A 26066-nucleotide genomic window follows, 5' to 3' on the forward strand; every position below is an offset into this window, starting at 1 on the left:
ACAGTCGACGAACTGGACGAGGTATTTTCTCGTAGACCCAATAAACGGTCACCAGCTACGAAATGCTCCCTCGTAGAAGAAGCAACTACGATCCTCCTTCTCGCGCCAAACTTCGTCAATCTGTTTCTACAGACCGTCAGAGGAGTTCTCACTCCCTCTATCAACGCGTCCCTCTCTTCAGACGACAGCTCGCTCTCCTCTTGAAAGTCTGACGATGTACTGTTGCTGATTCGACTGGCGAAACGTCCTCCCGAAGTTCCAGCCTCCTTTCTAGCTAGTTCCAACGAAATGTTCTCAATTGGACGTCGAGACAAAGCCTGCAAATCGCGCTCGTAGGACGAGGAACTGGTCGAAGTTGTTCCAGCTTCCGTGAATACCCTCGCTGTGCCGTTGGTGGACGTTGATTTTGCCAGGAAGCCCCACTTTCGTCGAGCTTCCTGATTGACACGTGCCTTCTCGATCTCTGTCCACGACTGGTCGTCCGTAGGTTTTGCCTCCCGCGGTGAACACTCGGACAAATTTCTAGCGTCGCCGAGGGCGATCGATTCTTCTTTGATAGATCGAGCACCCTCGTCAGAGACGCTAGACTCCGCGACACTCGAGTCTTGCTGTTTGGCTGACACGGACCTCAGCGGAATCTGCTTCCTCCTTATCACCACCGGTGGCGGCAGACGATTGGTCGGCCGACCAGCCGCCTCCAATTGACCTTTCACCGATCTCAGTGCTATCTGCTCTTCCCTCGAGGACAATCCCGGAGGCTGGGACTTCGACAGTTTTTCCTTGAACAGCTGAATTTTGGCGAAGTATACGGTGACCTATTTCAACACTGGGGCTCTTGGCTCCTTTGCTATCAGCTGATCGTTTGCTTGCTTTTTTTGTTTTCTCTATAGTTCTCCCTTTTTTATCTATCGTCGTTGATCGTATAACGGATCACGGATTTCTTTGGCTCCTCTCTGGGAGCAAATACAAAAGGTGTGTTTCTTCTAATATAGGCTAATACTTCGACGTTTTGAAAGACAATTGGGTACACACAATATACTGACACATAGTTTCCTTTTTGCTTCTGCTTGAATGCTTCTGTACGGCGGCGACTTTCACCTCTGATAAAATTCGATCGATCTTCTTTTCTTCTTCTCTCTTCTAATTGATACACGTATATTTCTATTTTCTATGCGATACGTTTAACAAAGGAACCACGTTAATCGACGAACACGTGGATCCTCCGATTCTTTGTGCTTCAAATTCGTGCGCGTTAATGTCGTGCGTATCAATCGGAAGTGTGCGCGTTTCACACGGTGACTTCGATTTTTTTTACCTTTTTTTTTATATTTTTACTTTACTATATATATAATATATATATACGTCGGCTCGTATGATTGTAAGCGATCAACGAAGAAGTACGCTGATCTACTGGTAATATTAACTGGTAATATTAATTACGACGGGCTTCTCAGCCATATACAAGTTACAGTCGCACGGTAAAAATCGTATCTGTTCCTGGCATCGTCGTCTCGGGCCCCGCTGATCATTGGACAGGTCGACGAGTCATTTATTGTTTCGTTCGTTCGTTTTTTTTGTTTTGTTTTTCTTAAAACGTCGGTATATAAAATGTAAAAGGGTCGTTGACTTAAACTTAACTCTTAATCCGCTGCTTCTTGCGTACTCTCTTTCTCTTTTCTCTGATGTTCGAACTTGGAGATTCGAGAGATACGTGGTTTAGCGATAATTAATAATTAGCAATTAGTAATACATAATGGATGGAACACGACGACAGTCTCAGTTGGGAAAAAGTGACTTTCTCAAGTGTCAGTCTCGAACACGATATTTTTTTGTATTTTTTATATATGTTTTTCTTATTAATTTCTGCCTTACGCTATCCTTCTCTTTCTCTTCGGTTCTCTTGCAGCATTCAACCTCCTTCCCCTCGTCCGTCTCTTTCTCTACTCCTATCACCGTCCTTCTCCCCACTCCTCCCCGTTTTCAGCTTGCTCTCGTCTTTCAGGGAAATATTGCGCAGTGCGCAAGGACGATACCGTAAAAAGAAGAAAAAGGCTGAAAAAAAACAACGAAGCTTCTTCTTCTTCTTCTTCCTCTTTCTCTTCCTCCTCGTCCTAATCTTTCTCGACTTCACTTTTTTTCTCGACACTTCCTCTTGCCCTTTGTCGAACGACAAAACCCAGACAAGCAGACTCTCTCCGATCAAGTGGATCCCCGAAACGGAGGATCGTGGAAACAAAACGCAGATACTCGTATCGAAGACGCGAGCTTTCAAAGTCTACAGCAGCGTGATGTTCGTCGACACAGCACGCGAAACACGGGCCCACTACGAACGTAGAGGCCTTCGATAGATTTGGCACAAGCTAATACTGAGGAATCTTTCACGGATGCGCGAGATTCCATCGTTACGAGAGATTAACATACCACGTTAGTGTCAAAAAATCTTTCTCGATGAGGGAAAAATCAGTCACCCGGTGTCCTTGTTTCCGGACCGTTCCACGCTCTGGTCCAAGGCTAACGAGTATCACGGAACCACTGACGACGATCGATTTACCTCGCAAAACTTGATGAAGCTCTCTTTCCGTCACCCCACCTGTCAAGCGTGATCGAAAATGTTCGTCGTACTCCCCAAGATCACCAATTCACACGATCGAGCTTGGAGTCGTTCTCTGTCCCGTCATCCGTAGAATAATCGAACCCACCGATCTCACAACACACTCGAACAAGCACCGATCGTATCATACATCATCGTCATGGTCAACTTGTCTCGTTCGTGCATCCTTTGACCCCGTGTCACTCGCATTTCCCCACCGCTTCACCAAAGAGACGTCGAACCACGAGGATCACCGGACGACGCGTCTTGGTCGTTAACTCCACGCGAATTGACTAGTTGCTCGGACAAGGCCAAGCCCCGCGCTAATCTCGCATGTTGCTCTGCTGTCGACTGTCTGACTGGACGGACGACGCGGGAACGTTGCCTACGAGCGAGTCCATATTCGCGAGCGTGTATCGTCACCGATAAACAAGAGGAGCGTAGACGCCAAGATAATCAGTCGACCAGAAGTATCTTCAAAGGGTCTCGTTGTTTCACAGCCTCGTAACATAGAAGAGTAAAGTCTTCTATATATCATTCGCTCCTTCCTTTTTCCTAATACGCACGATTATCCATAAACAAGGGATTAGATACTTTCAACGAACGTCGAGATGATCTCGGGCGCAGCTGCACGCAGCAGGGTATCTCATCTTGCCTAGCAGGCTCTCATCGACAGCCAGGCGAACTAAAAGCCAGGTACCGGATTAAGGGAGGTTGGAGGACGTGCTGCAGCGGGTGCGTCCACGGCTCCAGGTCGTTTGGACTCCTTCTGTGGCCGACATTCCGACTGTCCGTTCTCCCGTGCACACGCGTCACCAAACCTGAAATTCCGGATACGTTCGATCGAAACTCCACGAACTCGTTACACCATGCACACGAACGACGAATCTTCTTCTATATTAACTCTTGTCTTTCTCTCTTGTACATTGTATATCAACTTTGTCTATTCGCTATCACTTCCTGTTTCTGTTCCTTCTGTTTGTCGTGGTCGTTCTTCGCTCTCGTTCTCGTTCTCGTCGTCTGCCTGCCCCTGCTGCAGCGTGTGTCTAATGGTGCGCTGCTCTCTCCTGTCCCGGAGGCGAGACCGTGGAAACGTCGTCAGCGTCGTTTTCTGATGCGCGCCGTGCCGCCACCGCCGCCGAGCCACCGACGACGACCCACCACCTGTGCTCACGCTTATTGATTCGTGGCAGTGCCGCGAGCGTTCCGCCGCGTATGCGCCTGTGCGCCCCGACCGAGATTCTGCGCGACCGACACCGTACGCCTGCCATTCCACTGCACATTGTGCAGTCACGCGCTTCGTCTTTCTCTACTTTTTCCCTCGTATCGCTTCGTTTCGTTTCGTACACGCGCTCCAAGCGAAGGTTTCTTCGAAGAATATTCCGATTCTGCCCTATATTTCTTTCGGCCAATTCTCTCTTCGATGATCGGCCTTTGATATGACAATTTATCATGGTACTTTGGCAGGGTAATTTACTAACTCTTCCTCGTTGACGAGTTTTTCCAATAGTTGCTTCGAAGAGGAGCGAATGATCGGGAATTAACGAAGGCAATGTTTCATAGTTATGTCTTTCTTTTTACTATTACTATAGGTTTGCTCTTTTTACGGGACACTTGCTTTGCCCGCTGTGTTACTCATTCTGGGGTATTCCTTTAGCTCACTCTTCTTTTTCGTGATCGACCTTCGATATGATGATTCAAGCTACTTCGGTAAGTATCCTTGTCGTTGTTCTTTAGAAGTAGGCAGTCGTGAGTGAGTAGGGGTTGATAAGTATAAAGGCTTTGAAATCGTGTCTCGCCTTTCATCTTTTAATGTTTTGCTTCATTGGTTCCCTCTTTTTATGAGACACTTGCTTCGCCCACTTTTCCACTCGGTCTGGCCTACATTTACTTTAAAACGTCTCCAGGTTTCGGAGAGACGTAGTTGGCAGACTCTTTGTATTTGGACCGAGACGTTACAAAGCAGAGAACTTGAAGATTATTCTTGACTTTCTCCTTCCTGAATGCGTTCAGTTATCTCAGTTACGACATCGATACGTTCGTTTATTGAGCCATAAATTTTTTTATTGGAATGTAGCAACCTTAATGCGCAAGTTTCAAAGTCGTAAAACAGGCCGATACGATGTTAATACGAGCAACTCCATTTTTTAATCTGGTTGATGCGAGTGAAACTTCGCAGAACGAGTCCAACGAGAATCGAACTTTCTGATCGTTTCGTCGAGACTCGATTGCGGATTCTCCAGTGTGCCTGGCTTTTTTTTTTCTTTTTTCCCCTTAAGGGATGGCTTTTCCTTCGACCGGGAGTTTCATTCGAACGCAGCCTGGCCTAGATTTGTTTCCTTCCTCTGTTTTCGTCTTTTTTATTCTCCTAGAGAGATCACAGCGATATGCATTTTGAAACTTCGTATCGTCGCAGTTTGAGATTCGTGCAGCTTTTATTGGACGAGGACTTTTGTCTTGGTTGAAAAATATAGCGAGACGGTGTGTTGATTCAAGACGTTGCTTGAGGCTGTGAAGATTCTGTGACGTTTTGTGTTCCAAACTTCTCTATATCCTTCCCAGTATTACGAGATTTTTCGCTCGGATAAGTTTCTGCTTCTTTTTCACCGTTGATCGTTCGTTCGCATAAGAAGATTTGGACATTTTTATTTATAAACGTGTCATTTTATCGTGATCGACCCTTTTAATAGCTACAATTTCTCTTTTCTTTGTTTCGCTTACCCTTTTTGCTTTATCCTCTGATTAACGATCCGTTCTGGCTATGGACATTTAAGTAAGCTCCCTATACCATCAAACTTTTTCAGGATCTGGTAAAAATGTGTTCATTAGTTGCATCGGATCACGTCTTCGTTTATCCACTGCCGTCGTAAAAAGATAGTGGAAACTTTAGGAAGAAACGTTGTGACGAAGATCCTTTATCAAACGAATTACTCACTTACTTCCAGTTTCCTTTTCACGTTTTTGTATTGTTAACGAAATGATCAAGATAAAAGAGACAAACCACTTTTTTGCAATAACCTTTTCAGAAATCTTAAAGGAATATTTCCATACGATTAACAATTTTAAGTAGTGCGTAACTTAAACATCTTCAGAGATTTAATCAAATTTTCTCACCTACGCTTAATAATTGGAAAATCAACAATTTAGGTAATTTTCAAAATTCTTTCTGACATAAAATATTTAACAAACATCTTCAGTTTCCAATAGATAATTTAGCCGATAATCTTAGATCGTTTGGAACTAGAATCATTTCCAAACGATGTCCACCCATAAATCTTGCGAGTTCTACTTTCTAGGTTCTCCAGTTAATGACTCAATATTGCTCCTATTATTCTCGGCAATCGCTCTCGTTGTCCGACTTTCGTACAATCGGCGCGTATCCTGGACGCAGCGTCGAATTTACGTGCCAACTTGCATTTACGTTTTCCTCTTTTTAATCGAATCAACATCCTCCTATCCTGATATTCAACTTTTATCCAACTTCCACGATCATCTGATTAATTTTCTTGCCTTCTTCCTGCTCTTATTGCCCTTCGCTCTGGCATTCGAGAAAATTGCATCGATATTCCACATCGTTATATCGCTTTCGAATTTTTTAATTTCGTTTCATCACGTACATATTTTCTTCCTTCGTCTTCTGTGAGAAGGATTTTCTGTAAATCGATAATACGTAACAAGTCAAAGTACACTTTACACGCTGTTCTCCATCTTGTATTTACTAGTGATCACTCGATGTTTGTCCACTAACACAATCATGACCCAATTCTCTCCACCTTCCAGCTAGTTTAACCGTTGGAAGTATCTTGTAAACGCGACTATCTTCATAGAAATTAGACTAACCGAACGATTACCTATTTTCTGTCTCGTAATCGGAGTGATTAATCCAATTCAGTTGTAGAGCACGAGATAGAGAGTAATTGCACGAATCCCGCGGTTCTCCGGGATTAAAATCTGCCGTGAATGGCTGCTGCAGCTATTTCTACTGCATTTGTGCCGGTTACTCGAATGGAAATTCCCTAGCTTAATTAAATTTTCCTTTCAATTAACAAGGTGAATTACTCGATCGCTCCGAGTAATTCATAGCACACTGTGAAATCTCCTTTCTACTCGTCCTGCCAGCTTAATTCGCTGGTAATACCATGACAGCTGCGGGAAATACGCGCGAAACTTTTTTCACTTAGAAACACTCGTTCTATTTGATGGGTAGTTTTATCTTGTACAAACAAGAAAAGATTGTTCCGACGAACAGTGCGAAGTTTGCAGTAGCGTGTGAGATAGAATTTTGCTGTCGGAACTTTTCCTCCTTTTCTGAGTCGGTATATATAATATTACAGATGTTTGCTTACGACGCATGAAAACTTCTTTTCATTTTTGCCTTTCGCCAGAAAGAATTTATTAATCCGTGTACTGAAATTTGGAATTGATTAACTTGGAAAGAACAAACTTTTGTCATTGCAATGTAGTATTTCTCAATTCATTTTTGAAGAGTATTGTCCTGAATTTTGTATATAGAATCTTCTAGGTGAATTTTATGTTTCACTTTTGAAGCCAGAGAGAAATGTATGAAATTAATGATGAATAGTAGTACAGTTATGAATGTTTAACAGCCATAATATGGAACGTCAAGGCCTACGCAGAGGCCTATCACGGCAGTGCTCACCTGCAGAATATTGAAATAATAATGGAAACAGTCAATTGTTCGTAGAACTTCCCGAACAGGCAACTTGTTGGAACGATTATCCCAATTATTACTGAACAATTCATATAACTGGCGATACAAGCGATTTTCTGCGTGGAAAAATAATTTCAAAGCATAGAATAAAATTGTTTCGTACGATACTTTCCTCTCAAGGAATTTCACTTTAACCAGTCAAGGGTTATTGGTACATATGCGTGAGCTTAATTTTTATTTAATTCATCCTATTGATCCCGACAGAATCCAAGATGCAATGACATTGTACGATAGCTTCTTCAGGCATGTCAAGATACGACAAAATAATTCGAGATATAAACTTTAATGTAGAAAACTAAAAGATAACTTTACCCTTCTCCGGCTTCGATAAATTCGTCCGTGAAGTGATTAAGTAACTAGATATTTCATATATTTTACCGTATTACGTATTACGATTTACTGCAAGAGGGATTAAATGCAAATACAAGAATTGCACGAAGCTTCCCTGTTCGCTTTACAAGGCTTCTTCTCTTAAGAAACGATCTTTCAATGTTCAGCAAGAATACTGGCTTCTTCTTTTATGAAGACGAATGAAAAGGAACCGAGTACTTCCATTAACTTGATATTTCCACGAAATCCTGAAAGAGTAAGGACACATCTCATCCCTTGAACGAATCAAAACGAAGCAACGCCATCGGGTCTTTATTTTTTCCGCCAAATCTTGCGCAGTACGAATTGGCTGAGTGCATTCAGTTGTGTATTTCCATTGCAAATTATGCGCTGCCAATTAAATTAAATCAACGCAACGGTGCTTGCCCTATCAATGGTCCCGTCGACGTCGTTGAAACGCATAAATCACGCGATCTGGGTCGACCAGCCGTGGCTGACCTTGCCAGGGTGGCTGTGAATCCAGAAACATCGATAAACGCTAACCCAATTCAGGTACAATGCGAACGTACGAGTTATTATTTCTACCCCTTTCCTGTCAGCCATCGTTCAGGAGCTATACTCACAGAGTGGCTTACGAAAATATTTGCACACTTGCCATAGAAACCTTTCATGTACAGTCGATCAGAAAAGTCTATACACAGTCCTTAGATGTAAAATATTGTAATAAAAAACAGCGGCAGGTTATGGGAGTTATAGCCCCTGTCTTTGACATTTTGGGGGGGCTCGCTATTCAATAAAAATACATTTTATTCTACGACTATAACGAGCAATTCACTCGTGTACCTTAAGAAAAATAAAGAAAAGGTTGCCTTTTAAAAATACACTTGTTACAAAATAATTTTTATTTCATATTTACGTAAATTTATCTCATTTTAATGCCCTCCTCATTTTTCTATAAGGGGGCTTCTCTGTCCTTATTTTCTTCGCTGAATGTGTTAATTCTATACCTGAGAAGTTTTAATCCGACATTGGTAAAAATATCAGTTTTACGAATCCTGTTAAGACAGGTATCGTCACGATGTAACACAATTTATTCACTTTTACCGTTATTAAGAAGAAAGAAGTAAACGACAATAGCAGTGCCTTGAACTCATCGCTACGTACGCCATAAATCTTTGCCTGCTGCATGTGACAAGACATAGCGCTCGTACGATCTGGCGGAGCAAAAAAGGATCTCAAATTTACGGCGACAAGAGAACAAGAAGGAGAAACTTACAAGTCCCTTCGCGTCACCTTCACGCTGAATATTCAATAGCAAGTTTGATACGGAATTAACGAGCTTCTTCTCGAGGTGCAGCGGCGTTTGACGCGAAATTGGATGCATCAAGAGATTTCAGAATATAACTAGACACCAACGCTGTTAAAATATGTATTAGATATGCATATCTGTTCTAATTTACAGTTTACTCACGTAACTTCTTTCATTGGATTACGAAAGTAAGGATTAGGTTCGGATTAGGTTACGGTATGAGCTAGAGCGAATTAGAATAAGCAATTTGGGAATTTATATCATATTTATAATCGGTGTGCATATTTGTCTGAATAAATGTACCCTTCGAAACTGGAAAAATACGACAGTATTTGAAATTGCTCGTTAAAAAAGCCTAGTCATAAAATCCAAAGACAATATTTTCGCGAGACAACCCGAAAAAAATGATTCGTCAGTTAAATCAGTAAATTCCAATAGAGTAAATTCACAAAGTCTGATAATGAAACAGACGCGCAGTATCTCTAAATTTAAATCTAAGCATTCTAATTTAACGATAAAGTGATTATGGTCATAAATCGCAAAGAACAATATCGTCGCGATCTTCCATCAAAAGAGCCGAAAATTATTCCTTAATAAAATCTGTAATTATCAATGGAAAATTCGCAGATTCTCGTTATGGAGTGGCTCACCTGTTCAGCACGGGGCTTAATCTTCTCCTCCTGCTCTTTGGTGAGGTCCTCGACGAGATCATGGAGGAGCCTGATGTCTTGGGGGCTGGGGGAGTCGACCCTGCCAGCCCCCACGCTCATCGCACTGTGAGGCGCCAGTTCACAAGAGTCAGCAGCCTCGCCCTCGGTACCCCTTTCGCTATCGTCCCCCCAACGATCTTTATGGGACCACTCCTGGTCACTGTCAGTCACCCTTTCGTCGTCATCGCTCATTTAGAGCATTCAGGCGGCTTTCAGATAAATCAGACTCTTGCCCCCAGTTTCTTTCACTTCTTATATAAACAACAAAGTGAAAACTCACAGAATCTTTATCTCTGCTCTTGAATAAATCAATGGAACTATTTATTATTAGTCGACATTGCCTAGGAATATTGAAAATTTATCCAAAGTACTGTATTTCCATGTATCTTTCAAACTCTTATTTCTTTCTGTAAATCGTATAGAATTATACTTTTGGTTATTTTTCCTTAAACGATTTTTATCCTTAAACGAACTAATTAATTGTGCATTTTCGTGGTAGTTTCAAGATCCAAGTGATCCAATCGGTGAGCGAAACGTTAGAATATTATTCGAACGCTAAGTTCTTCGTGCTTCTCGACGATTTTGATATTTAATTCTTGATCAAACCATTGATATATTAGAATACTGTGAACATTAACTCGACTGAATAAAACTCCCTCGATAATTGACTGATTCTTCTTATTCTGTCGCTATACGTCTTATCGCGTGGATAATTCCTTGACAAGTTTAAACGATATCCCCTGGTAATTCCGTGACACGAACTACTTCCGCGAAACATTCGCACGATTCTCGATGAGTCCGATAACAATCGTGCGCTGCGAGGTTTTTTGGGCTTCGGTTATTGTCGAGTTGAGCAGTGATCGTGCGGAACACTTGAGGAGAACCCGGCTTACTACAGGGTATTTATTGATCTCTCGTCGATATCGAACCACGAGGCTGTCCCCCCTTAAAACTAAACACTTACGTGAGTCATTAAGCTGTTTACGAATCGAGATTCTTTTTACATGAGGGACGATTCTTCTAACGATTAATATCCCTTGGTTGGAAAGAATGGAAATTTTTCAAACAATGTATCATTCGTTTTATACTGAACAATTCTTTGAACAATTATCTTCTTCTCTATAAATGTCAAAAGTTTCTTTCAGATAAGAGGAACCATCAAACATAAGTTATTGTTCTGCCAATATTAAATAACGATTCCTGGGTGATCAATTTTTCTTCCTTAAATATCGAGTCGATGTGTCCAATTCTTCTTCCTTGTCACTTTTCGTTAGGAAATCCCTCAGCCATAGCTTATTACTCTTTTTATATTGAACGGTCCTTTGAACAATCAACTCTTCTTTGTTAAAAATTCCTCTGCACCGAGGAAATTCTTCCAACGAGGGAAATGTAATTTATTGTTCGTTCTAAGCTAAACAGTTCTTTCAACAATCAAGTTTTCTTCGTTAAATATCAATATCTTCCAGTAAGGAAATCTCTCAAACATGACTTATTGTGCGTTCTATACCGAGTAATCCTCCCAAGGATCAGTTCTTCTTTGTCAATTACAAAATAAATTTCTCTTTAATAAGGAAATTTTTCAAGCGTACCTTATTAAATTGATATGGAATTCTTTCTTTACTCCGCTTCGAGTGAAGAAATTCTTCAAACTAGTCATCCCTCGTTATTTATAATTCGTTCTACACTGAACAATGTTAGGTATCCAATCAGTATTAAGTCCCTCATCTATTCCAGTAAAAAACTCCCTCAAACATGTCTGAACATTCGTCATACACGACACAGTCTTTTTAGTAAACGAATCGAACCAAACGCTTGTTCTGTTTCATTTCCAATGAAGGGATTCCTTCGAACTTACGCTGCGTATTAAAAGCAAATCCTTCCTTCGTTCCACAGCAAGCAAGAACAAGTCAAACATGACTCATCGCCCATTACATGCTAAATAATGCAATCGTAAACTTTCCATTAAATATCGAAATAAATCAAATTCCTGGTGTATTCCATTTCCAATAAGGGAATTCCTCGCGGTTCGAGCAAACGCTGCGTCACGTAACAGAGTATTCAGCTGATAATCGAATCGATGGTATGGAAAGGGGATTGGAACGCGCGTTCACGTATCGAATTTCCCGCGGCGAGTATGCGGAAGACGGATCGTTTATTAAGACAGCTGCCTGACCGCGAAAAAGTCCAGAAACACTATATAGGTTAACATGGTCCAAAGCTTAACTATTCGAGCTACTATAATTATTATCTTTCATGATTTACATAATTCTATAATTATATACAATTCACAGAGACAGAATTATATAGTAAGTAAAATAATTAAATGAATGTATTTGAAAATTGTCCATTTTTCACTATATTTCTCTACGCGAAATTATCATGAAATTTTGGTAATCTTTTTATCGTGAAATTTAAATATAATATTCTCCTCTACAAAAACCATGAAATTCACTTTAGATAATGTAATTTACAAAAGAAGAAACACCCGCCGTTGAATGATATTTTTATTTCTATTATATAAACGCGTTAAAAAACAAATAATTTTTATAGGTAGCTAATATTCTAATCAAGAATCCTTAAGAATTTAAAAACTTAAAAAGAAACAGAAATTAGTTAATAAAAAGTGAATTATGACTGTTTTTCAGTCAGACAGCCTTTCTTAAACAGTGTCCGACGCCTGGCGTCGAAGTTTCGCGGACGACATTGCGTTTCGGTGGTGACAACGCGCGCGTCACTGCACGCGTTCTTTGTGCACGCGGCCACCCTCGAATACGCTCGATTCTGCGCGGCTCTTACCACATGAAAGTGGGATTTAAGCTGAGAAATAATGTAACACTTAGTACCAGTCTTCTACTCAGATATAAGCGTGTGTGTGTGTATATGTGTATATGTGTATGTGTTAGAGGGAGTGGGCGGGCGCCTGGCAGTCAACTGCAATCGCACGTAAAGCGAAGGTATAGCTAGGTGGTTACGACTGCGACGCAAGGACGCCTGTCATTGATCACTTCGTGGCTATGACCTTCGTTGGTTACCTCGTGAAACCGGGGAAATTATTTCATGTGGAGACAAGAAACGCGGGAACACTCTTTAGTAGTTTAAATCATCGTATAGCCCGGCCCATATAACGAAGTCATTTATTAATCTATACTGGCGTTGATTAATGTCTTGGGATACAGGACATTTGTATTATATTTCTGAGATTATGCAGTATGAGAAAAATGACGAGTTGTGATTAAGAGTTTTCATTATGAGTAGAATTTGCAAGTAGGGCAACTGAAACTATCAGTCACTGTAATATTTCAATGCATTGGAAAATGAAAGGAAGAAATTAGAAGCGTTTCGTTTATAACAATAAAAACTGTGAATGTATTAATTAGTATTTACAAGTAGAATTGAGAACCAGAGGAATTGGAAATTTTAGTTGCTATTATATTTTAATAGAATGAAAAATGAGGAGGAGAAAAATTATAAGTACTACAAATAAAATGTTTATTTCAATATACTGTATGAAATGTTTTAGATGTTTTATTTCACTGTCACGATGCGAGACAAGATTGTGGAAGTTCTAGTATTTCAAAATTGAAAAGAATTTACTTCATCTCACGACTGATTTTACTTCGTGGCTCGGATTATAGAAGATTGATAATGTGTCTGAAAGTAAGAATCTGAGCACATACACGTATCGACAGGGTTGAGAATCCTTTTAAGATTTTCCTTTAGTGGTGAAGATCGATAGACGATCAATGAATCGAACTGTCTATTTTGTAGTGTTTCATTGAGAATTTCATTATTAATGAATGTAATAGTGTACCTATACTTATTTAGTTGTAGAAGGTTGTTTATGAATTTTCATCGAGTGAGTAATAGAAAGGTTGATTAATGTACTTATTTGATTAATCGATGAGTGGTATTGATGGGTGAATTATCTTTCTGACAGAAAAGTTGATTTACCTTTAGTGGTTTGATTAACTAAGAAAAAATTCAGGAGTTGGTCATGCAAAAGGAAAGAATAATTTTTAATCAAATTTCGATTAACTTAATGATTAACACTTTAGAAGCTCTAAAATTAAAAATGATTAATGATGAGGGAATTATGTGAAAATGTGTATTAGTAGAAATTGATGAAGATGTTCATTTCTCTGCGTGTCGTTGCTAGAAACGATGGTTGTTCGACATTGAAGTTGATAAACTAAGAATTAGCGACATATAATAAATGTTCTAAAAAAATAAATGTTTTAAATGACTATGGCCGACTTAGATCGAGTCGTTTCACAAGAGATGCAGCGTTTTATTGATTTTTCGAAAACTTGCGCTAACCTTATGCAATTTCGTACTGCCCGTAATAACTCAGCCTGTCTAAGAACATATCATTCTACTACGTGCCCTGTTACATCTTTAAGAGTTACGTCAGAAGCAGAATCTTAGAAGACAATTCACTTTCAGAACCTTGTAAACCAGAGAACAAATTTCCATATAAAAATGTAATCCAACAAAGACAAAAGTATTACAAAATATTATAAAACTCAATAGCAAGTACAGGTATTTACAACTAGGGGTTGCAATCCCGCGTTATTTTCAATCCCGTGGGAGTACGGATTTGGCTGTTAGACATTTTATATTATACATTTAAGGAAACAATATTTAATAAGGAAACAAATTTTATTTACTTAATTACGGCGTGCCCTGTACGTAACAAAGTTTTTGATAGCAAAGCATCAGTCTAACAAATTTTCCCATCATATTTGCTGTATAAGTCGTTGTATCAATAATTTCATCTTCGATATCTAGATTAAAGCTCTTCAGACATCCTTCAATTACGTTGGCGCAATGCTCTATAGCGCGTGAACCGCGGATTCCATCTAAATCAAGGTTAAAGTGTTCCTCTTTATAATGCACATCTATGTTTCAGTATATCTGATTCCATTCGAGATGCACCTTCGTCGAGTGTTAATGAGAACATTTGATTTTCTCCTCGAAGTTTTGCCAATTTATTTTTCATATTAGTCTGTACAGGATCTGAGAATGTAATAATTCTCGATCTTATTGTATTAGAAGAAGTTTGAAGCATGAAACCATTTCTCAGAAACAAATATTTTAAGTTCGTAAATTTACAAAGAACATCGAAAATCATTTTTAGCAATCATTCGAGATGCCATTTTTTCCATGGAATTTTCTTTAACGAAGGAATTGTCAATTGTTTTGGCCTTTCTTTTTTGGTATTACGTTCTCGTAATTGTCAAGGATCTGCGGTGGATCTGGGATGCTGTTTTCGGTACATTGCAAGAATCTCTTCTCGGTGATGATGCTTGCGAGTGTGACTTTAAATCTAAACAATGCCTACTTTTCAAATATATCACGAATCCTCTTTCCTCGATCGGTGACTTAATTTTAAAATTACAGAACACTTCAAGTATTTGGCACCTTCAGCAGTATCACTTTTCACGAAATAAACCCAAAGAGGTTCTTTCTCTCTTTCTCATCGTCACACATGGATTCTTTACTGGATAGCATATTTTGTTCGCACTAATAATATCAATTGAAACAACACGTAATATGATAACATATATGTTAGAAATTATTAAATTACAATTTAAGAGGCTCGCCCTCTGACGCTTCTGCAGTCAATCGCGGTCCTCTTACCAGAAGGTTCGTCATCTTCCTCATCCTTCTACTAGCCAGATCCTTCCACAGCATCCTTATCACTCTACACGAGTCATGGAGCACCATGACGTATCATCGGCTACACGTGCGTTCCTGCGAACTCCGAACTTCGAAACTATAATATTCGCGCCTATTAGAATTCACCGCTCACAATTAAACATCCACGACTCTTAGAATTCGTCGTTAAACCTGTGGATATTGATAGCCGATAGTTGCGACGCACACTATGCTGCAAACCCTGCGGAATGCCGCGGTTCCTATCTAACGTTATGCGGGTCCAAAAAATGAATCGGGATCCTGCCTTACAGGATTGCAAACCCTTTTCACAATCTATACGTACGAACGAAACGCAATAATTGTTAAATACTACTTAAAAGTATTGTATACCACTTAAGAAGATTATTCCCAAAAAATTATAAACAAATAACCAATCATCGAACAGAGTTCAGAAAGCGTATCGTCTTCGAACAACTCTTTTGAATTCGGTACAGGCGCGAGCTCGGTCTGACCACTGACTGACAGCGTCTACTTCGTGTCACTGTCGGCGATGAACTATCAAAGTCGACTCCTTGCTAACCGATCCAGGTGCAGTTTCTTATATAAGAGATTCCGTCCCACTATTCGACCATCTGAATGCGACAGTTGTGGGTCGGGATAGGACACAAAGGAAACGTGGAAACATTCTTCCGGCTTCTCCACCCCTCGTTGCATCTGGTTTCGGTTACCAAGGTGTCTCCTTTCCGGCATATATTTTGGCAGGTGGCCCACGTATCCGATGGAGACCATCGATTTTATTCGCGAAAGGAAAGTGGACCTTCCGTGGACGCATTTGGCACGGTACACCGTGTCTCCTCGTGTATTTAAAGAGCTTCCCTTCTGGAATAACCAACGAACGCGACAGCCTACTAAGCAATCTCGTTAGCACCGTATCAGTCGAGATCTAATTCAACTCCTCCTTCCCTTCCGTGTCCCAGATTTCCGTCTTCCGCTTAATGTGGGCGCGGCCATTTTAAATTCTGTCCACGAGGATGCAAATTGGGATTTAGATGGGACACCCTCCTCGAATTTAAATCGATGGTTTCTTTGATCAAGGCTGCCAGGTAACTGGACGATGAGATTGGAAATTAAAAGTCTCGCTGTTGTATCGTAGCTAAATGAAGACTTTGAAGTAGTTTGGGTTATTCGTGTTTGAAAGCTTGAACGTGAATTTTTATATTGGCTGAACATCGACCACTCTGATTGTTTATTTTAGCTACTAAGTTTGAAGAGGTTAATGGAATCCTTGATATTTGATGAATAACGTGACCGCGTCGATAATACGTTATCACGTACGGTCACTGATAACTTTATCCACGGTTATTGATTGCCAATGCCTGCCGTAGAACGTAATTTGGAACACGGTTCTTCGTTTTCGTTATTCCGACTCTGGATAGCTAGGTAAACTTTCTTTCAAAGGGCAAGGTAATAGAAAATTACCGCCATTTTGTCAGCACCGTTCTCGATTCAACGCGATTCGTTACGCGTTCGTAACGCGCGTCGCGAACGCTCGAAACACGTGGGAATACGAATATATCACGGAACGCAATCATCAGTGTTCAAAATTTCCTAACTACCAAACGACCTAAAAATCGAAAACCATTTAATCTACAAAATTACTTCTACAATTATCGTAATTACATATTATTGTAATTCTAAATTCTCTACTTTCTCCGTTTTTTAATTTCATCTCGACCAAACGAGAGAATCTAACCATCTATCGAAATTATAAAATTAATAGATGGTTAATTATGTAACAATTATCTGAACATCGTGACTCTAAAAGTCACTCTTTCGATAAAACCTTTTGAAAATCTTCAAAGGAAGCACGCATCGTTTAAGGAGGGTGTCTTCCCCAAATTTCCCCTTGACAAAATCTCGATCTCCTCATGTGACAAAATCGAGCTTTTCAACGATCCAAGAAACATAGAGCGCACATTCACAACACGATCATCACGTAGGTTCACATTCGCGCGCGGTCATAATTGTTCGTATCCTTCGCCCTGTAGGTGACTGTCTCCCATCCCTGGTTTCTTTTTCGTTGAAATCGATCGATGATCGCGACAAGCCGCGACCTATCTCAACCTGACATCCAATCGACCGTGTTCCGAACGGAGAGCGATCGCCGGTACCCGACAAACGAACGCTCTTCACGTCCTGATGATGTGGTTTCGAGAGGTTGACAACGAACAAGCACGTAATGACGCGACGCGGCGTTTCCTTTCGAGTGTCATCGATCAATGCGATCAAAGCGGGATAACGATTCCCGGTCAGCACTCGATAAACTTCTGCGTGACTTCACCTCCTGTTTTTCCTCGACCCTCCCCTCGATGTACCAACCCTCTTTCTCCCTTGTTCGATGAAAGGCGCGCCACTTGGTGCTCGAACCGCGATGAACCCTCTCGTGATGGAAGCACGCGTTCACGCGCCACCCGGTCTTTTTCAGTCTTATTCACCGTTTACATGTGCTCTGTGATCCTTCAGGGGCGATGTGGACGGAGTGGCGAACGGTGTAACCTGCCGGGCAGGACGGGGGATACTGCGCCACTGACAATAGCGCCTTCTATCGGCGAGCCTCTGCCAGCCACCCCCTTTCTACCTTGCCCCTCTTTCCACACCATCCTTATCTCGCGCGCTCTCTCTCTCTCTCTCTCTTTCTTTCTTTCACTCTGTCTGTCTCTGTTCGATCAAGAAGGTTCGTGTTCTCTATTTCACTTCGCTAGTCGTCGACTTGCCTGTCCTTTGCCCTCGTATCGTACAGAATGGGGATTCTCAACGTGAGATGCGGTCAAATTTTGAGGGCTACATCGTGAGAGATTAAAAGTTTTATTTTAGAAGATTTGGTAAATTGTTGTTGCCTTGTTCGAATTGTATTCTTGTTTTCTTGTAATACGTGTAATTCATGAATATAAAATTTCGTATTAGTACAATAGCGAACAGAAGGAAGTTCAAAGTTGCTAAGTATAATTTACTTGTGTATGCGTACATATTAGTAATTTTCGTGTTAGATATTTTTCATCATGATACCGATATGATGATAGTATATTCAGTAATCTTGTCAAATACAGTACTATTTTATACGATTGCGATATTTTCTATGCTATTTATATTCAAACTGTCTTTTGTTTGCTAGTGTATATGTGTACGTGTTTCGTTGCTGTTGTTACACCATAGCTATAGGTTCATCTATCTACACAAAGGGGTACGTGGAGTATAGAAGGTTGAGAACCACTGGCGTAAGGTATATTTCGGTTTCTGTCTTCGTTTTTCTCTCTCTCTCTCTCTCTCTCTCTCTCTCTTTCTCTCTTTTTCTATGTACTGGTACCATGATGTTCCTCTTCGCGATTCCCTGGTTTTGTTTCTTTATCGCTTTTTACCTTTTTTCTATCTTCTTCCTTTTTGCTGCAGTTTTATTTTATCGAGATTCTCTGCGTCATTCTAGTGAAAATATTTTATACTTTTTTCCCTTCTTTATCGGGAATTTGTTCCCAGGCTTTTTGGAAGCAGTTTTGTTATATTACGTGCTGGTTTCAGCACAGAATTCGTTCCGTTCAGTTGCTCGATTGTTTTAAAGGGATTCTTTCTGTCTGATTAACACAAGCCTCATTCTACTACCTTATTGTTGATTCAAAATAAGCGTACTGTTCTTCCTTCGCTAATTTACGGACTATTTTCTTGTTAGTCATCTTTTTTATCCGTCTTTTCGTTCTCGTGAAAGTATTTAATATTGCGTGTTGTTTTTAACGAGATTATCTTTGTTCAGAGAGGGTGTGATTACGTGGTAATACCTCTGAGTTGTTAATTAATCTACCTTTTGAATTTCGTGATGAATTATTTACGGTTCAGAGATAACACATACTCTTTAAGGTTGGCTTCTCATGAAGGAACATGATTATCCCATTATATGCTTCAATTATTCAAAATAGCTGAATTCTAAAACTTTTCTCATGAAATATTTAGATTTAAGTTTCCTTTTACACGAATTAAAAAGCAATTTCCAGGGATAAAGTTACAAGAAAATTCTTATAACAAACCCTATCAGAAATATTCCTAGACGAACAATCGACAAGATATAATTCATTAACGACAACATAATATTCTACACCTTACTGGGAGAAAATCTCCTATAAATTCAACTAGTTAAATGGTATACGACCATAAATGTTATCGTCAGAATAATAAAAATACCTCGAATTTTATACAAACATTGCTTCACTCCTTTCAGAATAGATATGCAAAAAATGCTCGATTTTTTATTTTAAAAATTTGTATTTTTTAGCGAAAAGAATGACGTGATAAAAGACCATAAATATTAACAATACAATAATAATAATAATAGTAATAATAGACACAATGCTCATTTTCAACTTTCCAATTACAAAAAGTTCGATCTAAATCGCAGAACAAAATGATTAGTTTCCTAAACCGTCAATTGAATTTCTCGATCAGGAACGAATGATTTGCACGAACAATGAAATATTTCTACGGTTATTAAGGGATTCCCAAGATCGGATATCTTTGTAAGCGGCAACAATAGGCGTGTCTTTAATTCACCGTAATAATTTCCGCGACATCATCGTAACGCTGTTCGAGACTGGAGAAAACAGGCGCAGTATCGGTTATCGATATTGGCGGCTTCGAGTTCGCCCGATGTAAATAGCTTTGGCTACGATGATGAGCTTGGTCGATTGAACGTCGGGGCGAGGAAAAACCACTGCCTGTCCAAATGCAATTCGGGCTGGTTGCTACGTCTGCACATAGAACATTCCTGATAGGATGAAGCACTTACGAACCAAGGTACACCGTGTATCGGCCACTGCTACCACAAATTGCTACTACAAAAAAATTAACCGAATGAATAAAAAGCCACTTACAGAAACTTGTAGATATTTCTGCAATTTTGTAGGTATTTTTGAAACGTTGAAGTATAGTTTGAAAATGTTTGTATTGGAAAAAAAGGAGAGTATATAACTTTTAATATGGAGCTTGTTACCATGCAGCTGGGTTATCGAGGATCGTAGTTTCATACTGAGAAAAAGAAGAATAGAGTTTTATAAGTAAAATTTGTCACCGTATAGCAGGTTGTTAGCAGGAATTGTTTCAGCGGATTTGTATTCGTGAATTCTTTGGAAAAGGAGCATCACCCTGACGTGAACACGATTTTAATTTTTTGAGGAAAGAGAACAGAGAATCATATATGGTGTATTTAATTTTACTTGATTTTTATTTTTCTAATTGGAAGGGTAGAATAATTGTGTTTGTTCCGAGTTTGATAGATATATGTAGAAAATTTGTCATCTTTAATACTAAGTCGTTCCTGCGACTTTAAAAAGATGAAGCTTCGAGTAATCATATATATATGTATAAGTAATTGTTCTACTTGGGAGTATAACGTTGAACATTTTTCAAATTACCCACTATTCCTCCAGATCCTTATGATCTTTTATCAGTGATAAATTGTCCTTTTTAAGCCGCATCGCGCCATCATATCGCGTTAAGCAGTAAAAGTACCGTAACTGCGGTCATATGTATCGATTACGAACAACTGTCTGGTAGCTGTGTATGCACTTTCAGAAACTCGGTTAAAAGGAAACTAGCGAAACTTTATATTAACACGTGTCTGACTATTATGCGATAAAAAAAAGTATTCTTCAACACGAAATTATCTGAATTTTGGCATATATCAAAGTACAAAGTACTCTTTCAAATTCCTCAAAAATGAAGAAAGCATCGAAGAAAGAATATATCGTTAATGTTTATTTCAACTTGATGTTAACCACGTCACCTACACGTGTCTATCCATTACACCATAGAAAAGTATTCAGCACAAAATTATCTAAAATTTTACATACATCGTCCCTCCCAAATTTTTCGAACTTAGGATGTCTATGGAAGAAAATTATTTCGTAAAGCTTTATCTAGAAATTTTCAGAGAATATTTCATAATTTAACAAATTTGACACGCGTGTCGAGCTAACTGCATTTGCCACGAGTTGAAGAGCTCAGAACATTTGACCCTCTACAGGTCGATAAGCATGTTGACGAAGGTATCGTCGCTATTTCAAACAGGGAAATTGTTTAAAGGCCGGCGTCCCTTAAGCGAGACCGATCAAGTGGCTTCTCTATCCATCCATCCTCGATCGACGAGGAAAGCAATGACGAGAGTGTGCAAAGTATAAGTCGACACTTGATCGCCGATGAGAACTCCGATCTTTGTTCCCAGAGTGTGAGTCAACTCGTGGACTGTTCTCGTCATCCGAGAGAGTTATAAATTATTCGGCAACCTGTCGTGTAATATGGTATCGATTTCTAGGCCTGTATTTATCACCTGGTTTCGCTAACAGTGTTTACAGATAGTTCAGAATTTTAATTAGTAGGCGTTGGATGCCAAAATATTTCTCTCCCTTTTATAAAATATACCTATTCTTTGGTATTCAAATAATAAGATATAATTACAAAATTTCTATTACTTTACACTTATATTCGTTTTTATTTAATACTTTCGTGTTTCTAGCCTGTTTGTGGTGTGAATTTTCTCAGAAACAATTGTATACCTAGAGCTTTTTTAAAATTAGATTTGTTATCACATGGTAGATTACAAAGGAAATTACGAGAAATTTTGTTTATTGCAAAAATTTTTTTCCGCGAACCATCGAAGGAAAAAAGAATTACGGTGGCATAAAATCGGCATTATTTTGTGGAAATCCAGCGCGGGGGATTCCCGCCCCCAAGACTGCGGCGTAGACCGATTGGCGCCAGCCAGGGCTGTGTTACCACGGGGTGTCATGGTAAACGCTGCATTACTCTGTCACATGATTGGCAACAACGCTAAGAATTTCGTTCGAAACAACTACGTGCTTCTTTCGAGACCTAGAAACTATAAATAGTAATACTAGGTCAGCATTTTTCTCAAGAAATGCTCCTGCTATAAATTTTCTCAAATAACACATAACTCATATACACCAAAAAATATTAACATTTATATTTCAAAAAATAAATTCTTTCCATCAACAAAATTTATTCCACATCATAGACATTCATGAGAGCAAAAGAGTGAATAAATAAACGACGCTACAAGTTCTTCCACATGACTAACGAAGTAATGCAGAACGCGTCAAGAATTCCAAATGACCTAGATCGAAATTCGTCTTTTTCCTTTGTGAACGAAATTTCTTGGCAAATATAATCTACATATTATTCTTCCTCCATTATACATCATCGTCCTGGGATAAAATGTCCCCAAAGTTGAAGAGCTTCTCCATCTTCTGTTCATTTAAAGAGCAAACGGATCAATGCTTCAGTTTCCTATGGAATCAGTAGAATAAACCGATTTATGTCAGGCAGAGAGCATGGCTTGTCTTAAAACATGTTTTAATACCACTGACGTGGGTATTTAAAAAAAAAGACAGGTTCACCGACGGTCGGACGGTAAAAATAAGACAGTAGCTTGGAGATCTCCTATTTTCAGTGAAATAAGATGAAATATGTCGGGCAAATATGCGGTCGCCTGGGAAATAGACGGTGCATGTCGATCAAACGAGGCCACAGTAGAATAGGACAGTGACTCACAAACAAATATCTATCGAATAACACTAGAATGGTCTTTCGAATGTTTTCTCTGTTAATCAAGTCTCTTTACAACTTATTAAGTAATTTTTAACACAAATGAAACCTCTAGGATGGTTTTGTATATAAAATTCACGCCTGAGGTGTGTATCAAGTACTCGGAAACTTTACTTCGATCTTATTAAAAGCTAAATTCACTTTCGTCGTCTATAGTCGAAGTCCATAACGTGCTCCGAGAAAACTGGGATCTTTACTCCGTTTGAAACGGTGCGTCAGAAAGAAATTTACTAGCTTCGTTCTTTGCAAGGAAATTTTTCATTCTGAGTAAAACAAAACGAGCCTCCCTTTGACGAATTAAAAGTTTCGCCGGCAAACAATGGACGTACCTATCTGCTAGTGTCTGTTCCGAATGAAAAAGTCCTGGACAAAGGACATGGAAGAAAGAAACGACCAAGAAAATTCCGCTTGTCCCTGAGATCAAAACGTATCCTGAGAGAAACTTTGATGACGTGACTCTATTTGAAGTCGAAAGTATCACGCGAGAATGTTCCCTTCTCGCCAAAGTTCCAAGGCGAGGATTACGGTTCGCATATAAATTCGCAGTACCTTCAAGCTGACTTTTATCCAACTTTCCTATAAGCCGTCATATCGTATATGGTTTTATCGGTTTTCGACTCGTGCGACCAGCTGATGATCAAGAGACATAGAAAACCCACAGGAATTTGCGGCGAAACGTGGCTTACCTGGGCTACCTTTTCCCCCATGTTCGACGTGTGCATGGCTCCTTGGAAGTATTTCGCAGATCCATTGTCCTGCAAGGAAAACTGGAACACGAAACATGGGGGTTGAGATTGAAAATTGTATTTTCCAAAAAAACTATATTTGTATTTACTTCAAAAGTGTTATTGGTTTTTAACTCTTGAAGACCAACGTGAGTGAAATTTCACTCTATTTGAATTTTGCAATTTTTATTATTATTTTCTATCATTTGAAGACTGCAAAGAGAGAGAAATATTTCCTACGTTTCACAGAGGAGAGGTTTTAAAATTCAGTATATTGTCAATCGATCTGAAATCGTCTTTTGGAATTATTACAATTGTCTTCTTTTTGCTTTAAAGTTGAACATGGTCTTTAAAAGTTAATTGAAAAATTAAGAGAGTGATCAAATGATTTACTCACTTTGTGTTTGATGGAATCGGGTCCTATTTGGCTGAGGGATGGCGACTTCCGGTCTTTGGTCCGCCATTTTTGCAAGTCACTTTCGGACGCAACACCAGGAAAGATTTTCGAATGTTTAGTTGCTAGAAACACAAATTCACGCGTCAGACGTTGCAACTGGTTTCGGTCTACTTCGTATTCATTATCCTATTGTATCGTTACAAAACTATACGTGTGAAATACAGGCTCGATTAAATCAAAACTATCCAACGTGTCTCGTAAACTTATTGATAACGTGACAAATCTGGCGTACTAACGTATATTCGCGCGATTAATTTGCCAAACTTCGGTGCACAATACACTTTCTTCTGTTTTATAAAAGCTTTCGAGGCGCAGAAAATAAAGTAAAAGAAAAAATAATAGAGAAATCGATCGATTCGAACGTCAATGAAACGAACTATACACAGAGGGAGAGAGAGAGAGAGAGAGAAGGAGAGCGAGATCTGAAGGAAAGAAATATGGCGTGAATTGAACTCGCTGATCGATGCACGATGTTTCGTCTGAGCAAGTCTGTTACAAACACCAATTACAACCACACGCACTAAATCTAATTGTAAAATGTAAAAATACGTGATGATACGGATGCACACAGAGATAATTTCGAAAATCGACGACTATTTTACAAAAATAACGGTTCCAACAAATGGTTCAATACAAGATATGGACTAAAAGAAGAAAATGATGGCCAATGTAGAGTTCACAGTGGCTCATGATAGTATTTGTTTTATACGAAATATTTCCAAGTTTCATTAGTACTGTAATGAGACACGATTATCATGATTATGACGGTAAACTTTGAAACAAATCTGAGGATGTACATGAAAACTGTTAGATATACAGTGCAAGTATATAAGTTCGTAGGGATCACGGATCTATTTACACAGTCAATTATTCATAATTATTAATATAGCTCAATATTCAAAAGGACCATCTTTGATTCCAAATCCTATCAATACGATTAACGATAGTCGTGTCTTGTTGCAATGCTAATGAAATTTCAAACTGTTTTATATAACACTCGATACATGCATTAAAGTCTTCCGTGATAATTATTCGACTGCTTCGATGAGCCACCGTATGTATCGTGTAGGTAGGAAAAGAAAAAAGAAAAGATGGAAAAACCAACTAACGATAGAACCGAGCCTATATCTCGATCTAAAAGCGTTAAGACAGTGTGTTTGTTAACGGGTTAGTCAATTCGCACTAGAAGCTGCATACCTGTGAAAAAAAGATCGTTTAAATGTTTGTAAAAGACCGTGTAATTACTTTTAAAGATGGCAATGCGATAATTGCTACGCTCAAATATTATGTATATTTATTTATAACATTTGTATATATATATGTAATTTAGATATACACAGAAGACAAGGGAAGTATGGGTATCGTATTCTGTTGATGATTTTTACAATGAATATCGTGGTGATTTGTTGTTTATTTTCGGATATGCTCTCCTAGACCGTTTCCATAAATATCTAGAGAAACTCTCCCCCGAAAGAGATTAAACGAATATTTTGTAGCGAATGAGAAGAGACGAGAAGGGATATGAAGCCGTGTGTAGAGAAAATAATTCAGCCAATTGTCTTGCTCCATCGCGAACAAGTAAGCGTTAAACTAACAAATTTCGTCTCCCATGCTTCGGTCAGCCTTGCGTACTCGATAGATTCTCCCAACAGTCCCGTTCTCAACACAGGGATTTATCTGGACCAAAAGTATTTCCAGGTTCACCCTCGACCGCCGACGACGACGCCTCGCCACTTTTCGTACTCGTACGGTTTCGGTGGAGCTCGTAACGAAAGACTTACGCGTCTCCATGGAACCACGCGCGTGATCCTCCGCGAGAATGATTACTTTCACGTTAGACAGAAGCTTGTTCCAGACGAGGGTGGACTACATTCCGGGACGCGGGAGTACAAA

The 26066-nt window shown here is 39.4% G+C and overlaps 1 protein-coding gene across 10 annotated transcripts in view; it reads right to left on the bottom strand.

Moving 5' to 3' along the window:
- The window catches only part of LOC100652253 (potassium voltage-gated channel subfamily H member 6), a 142001-nt gene that overhangs the window by 43967 nt on the left and 71968 nt on the right, over nt 1-26066 (bottom strand). For all 10 annotated transcript variants that reach the window (XM_048412091.1, XM_048412090.1, XM_048412085.1 and 7 more), the window contains 2 exons: nt 24114-24235; nt 23678-23758 (listed from right to left, as the gene is read on the bottom strand). In XM_048412091.1, coding sequence (XP_048268048.1) covers nt 23678-23758; nt 24114-24235 — 203 coding nt within the window. The remainder of the gene's footprint in view (nt 1-23677; nt 23759-24113; nt 24236-26066) is intronic.

The sequence above is a fragment of the Bombus terrestris genome, chromosome 14, assembly GCF_910591885.1.
Source record: "Bombus terrestris chromosome 14, iyBomTerr1.2, whole genome shotgun sequence".
NCBI classification, from domain to species: domain Eukaryota; kingdom Metazoa; phylum Arthropoda; class Insecta; order Hymenoptera; family Apidae; genus Bombus; species Bombus terrestris.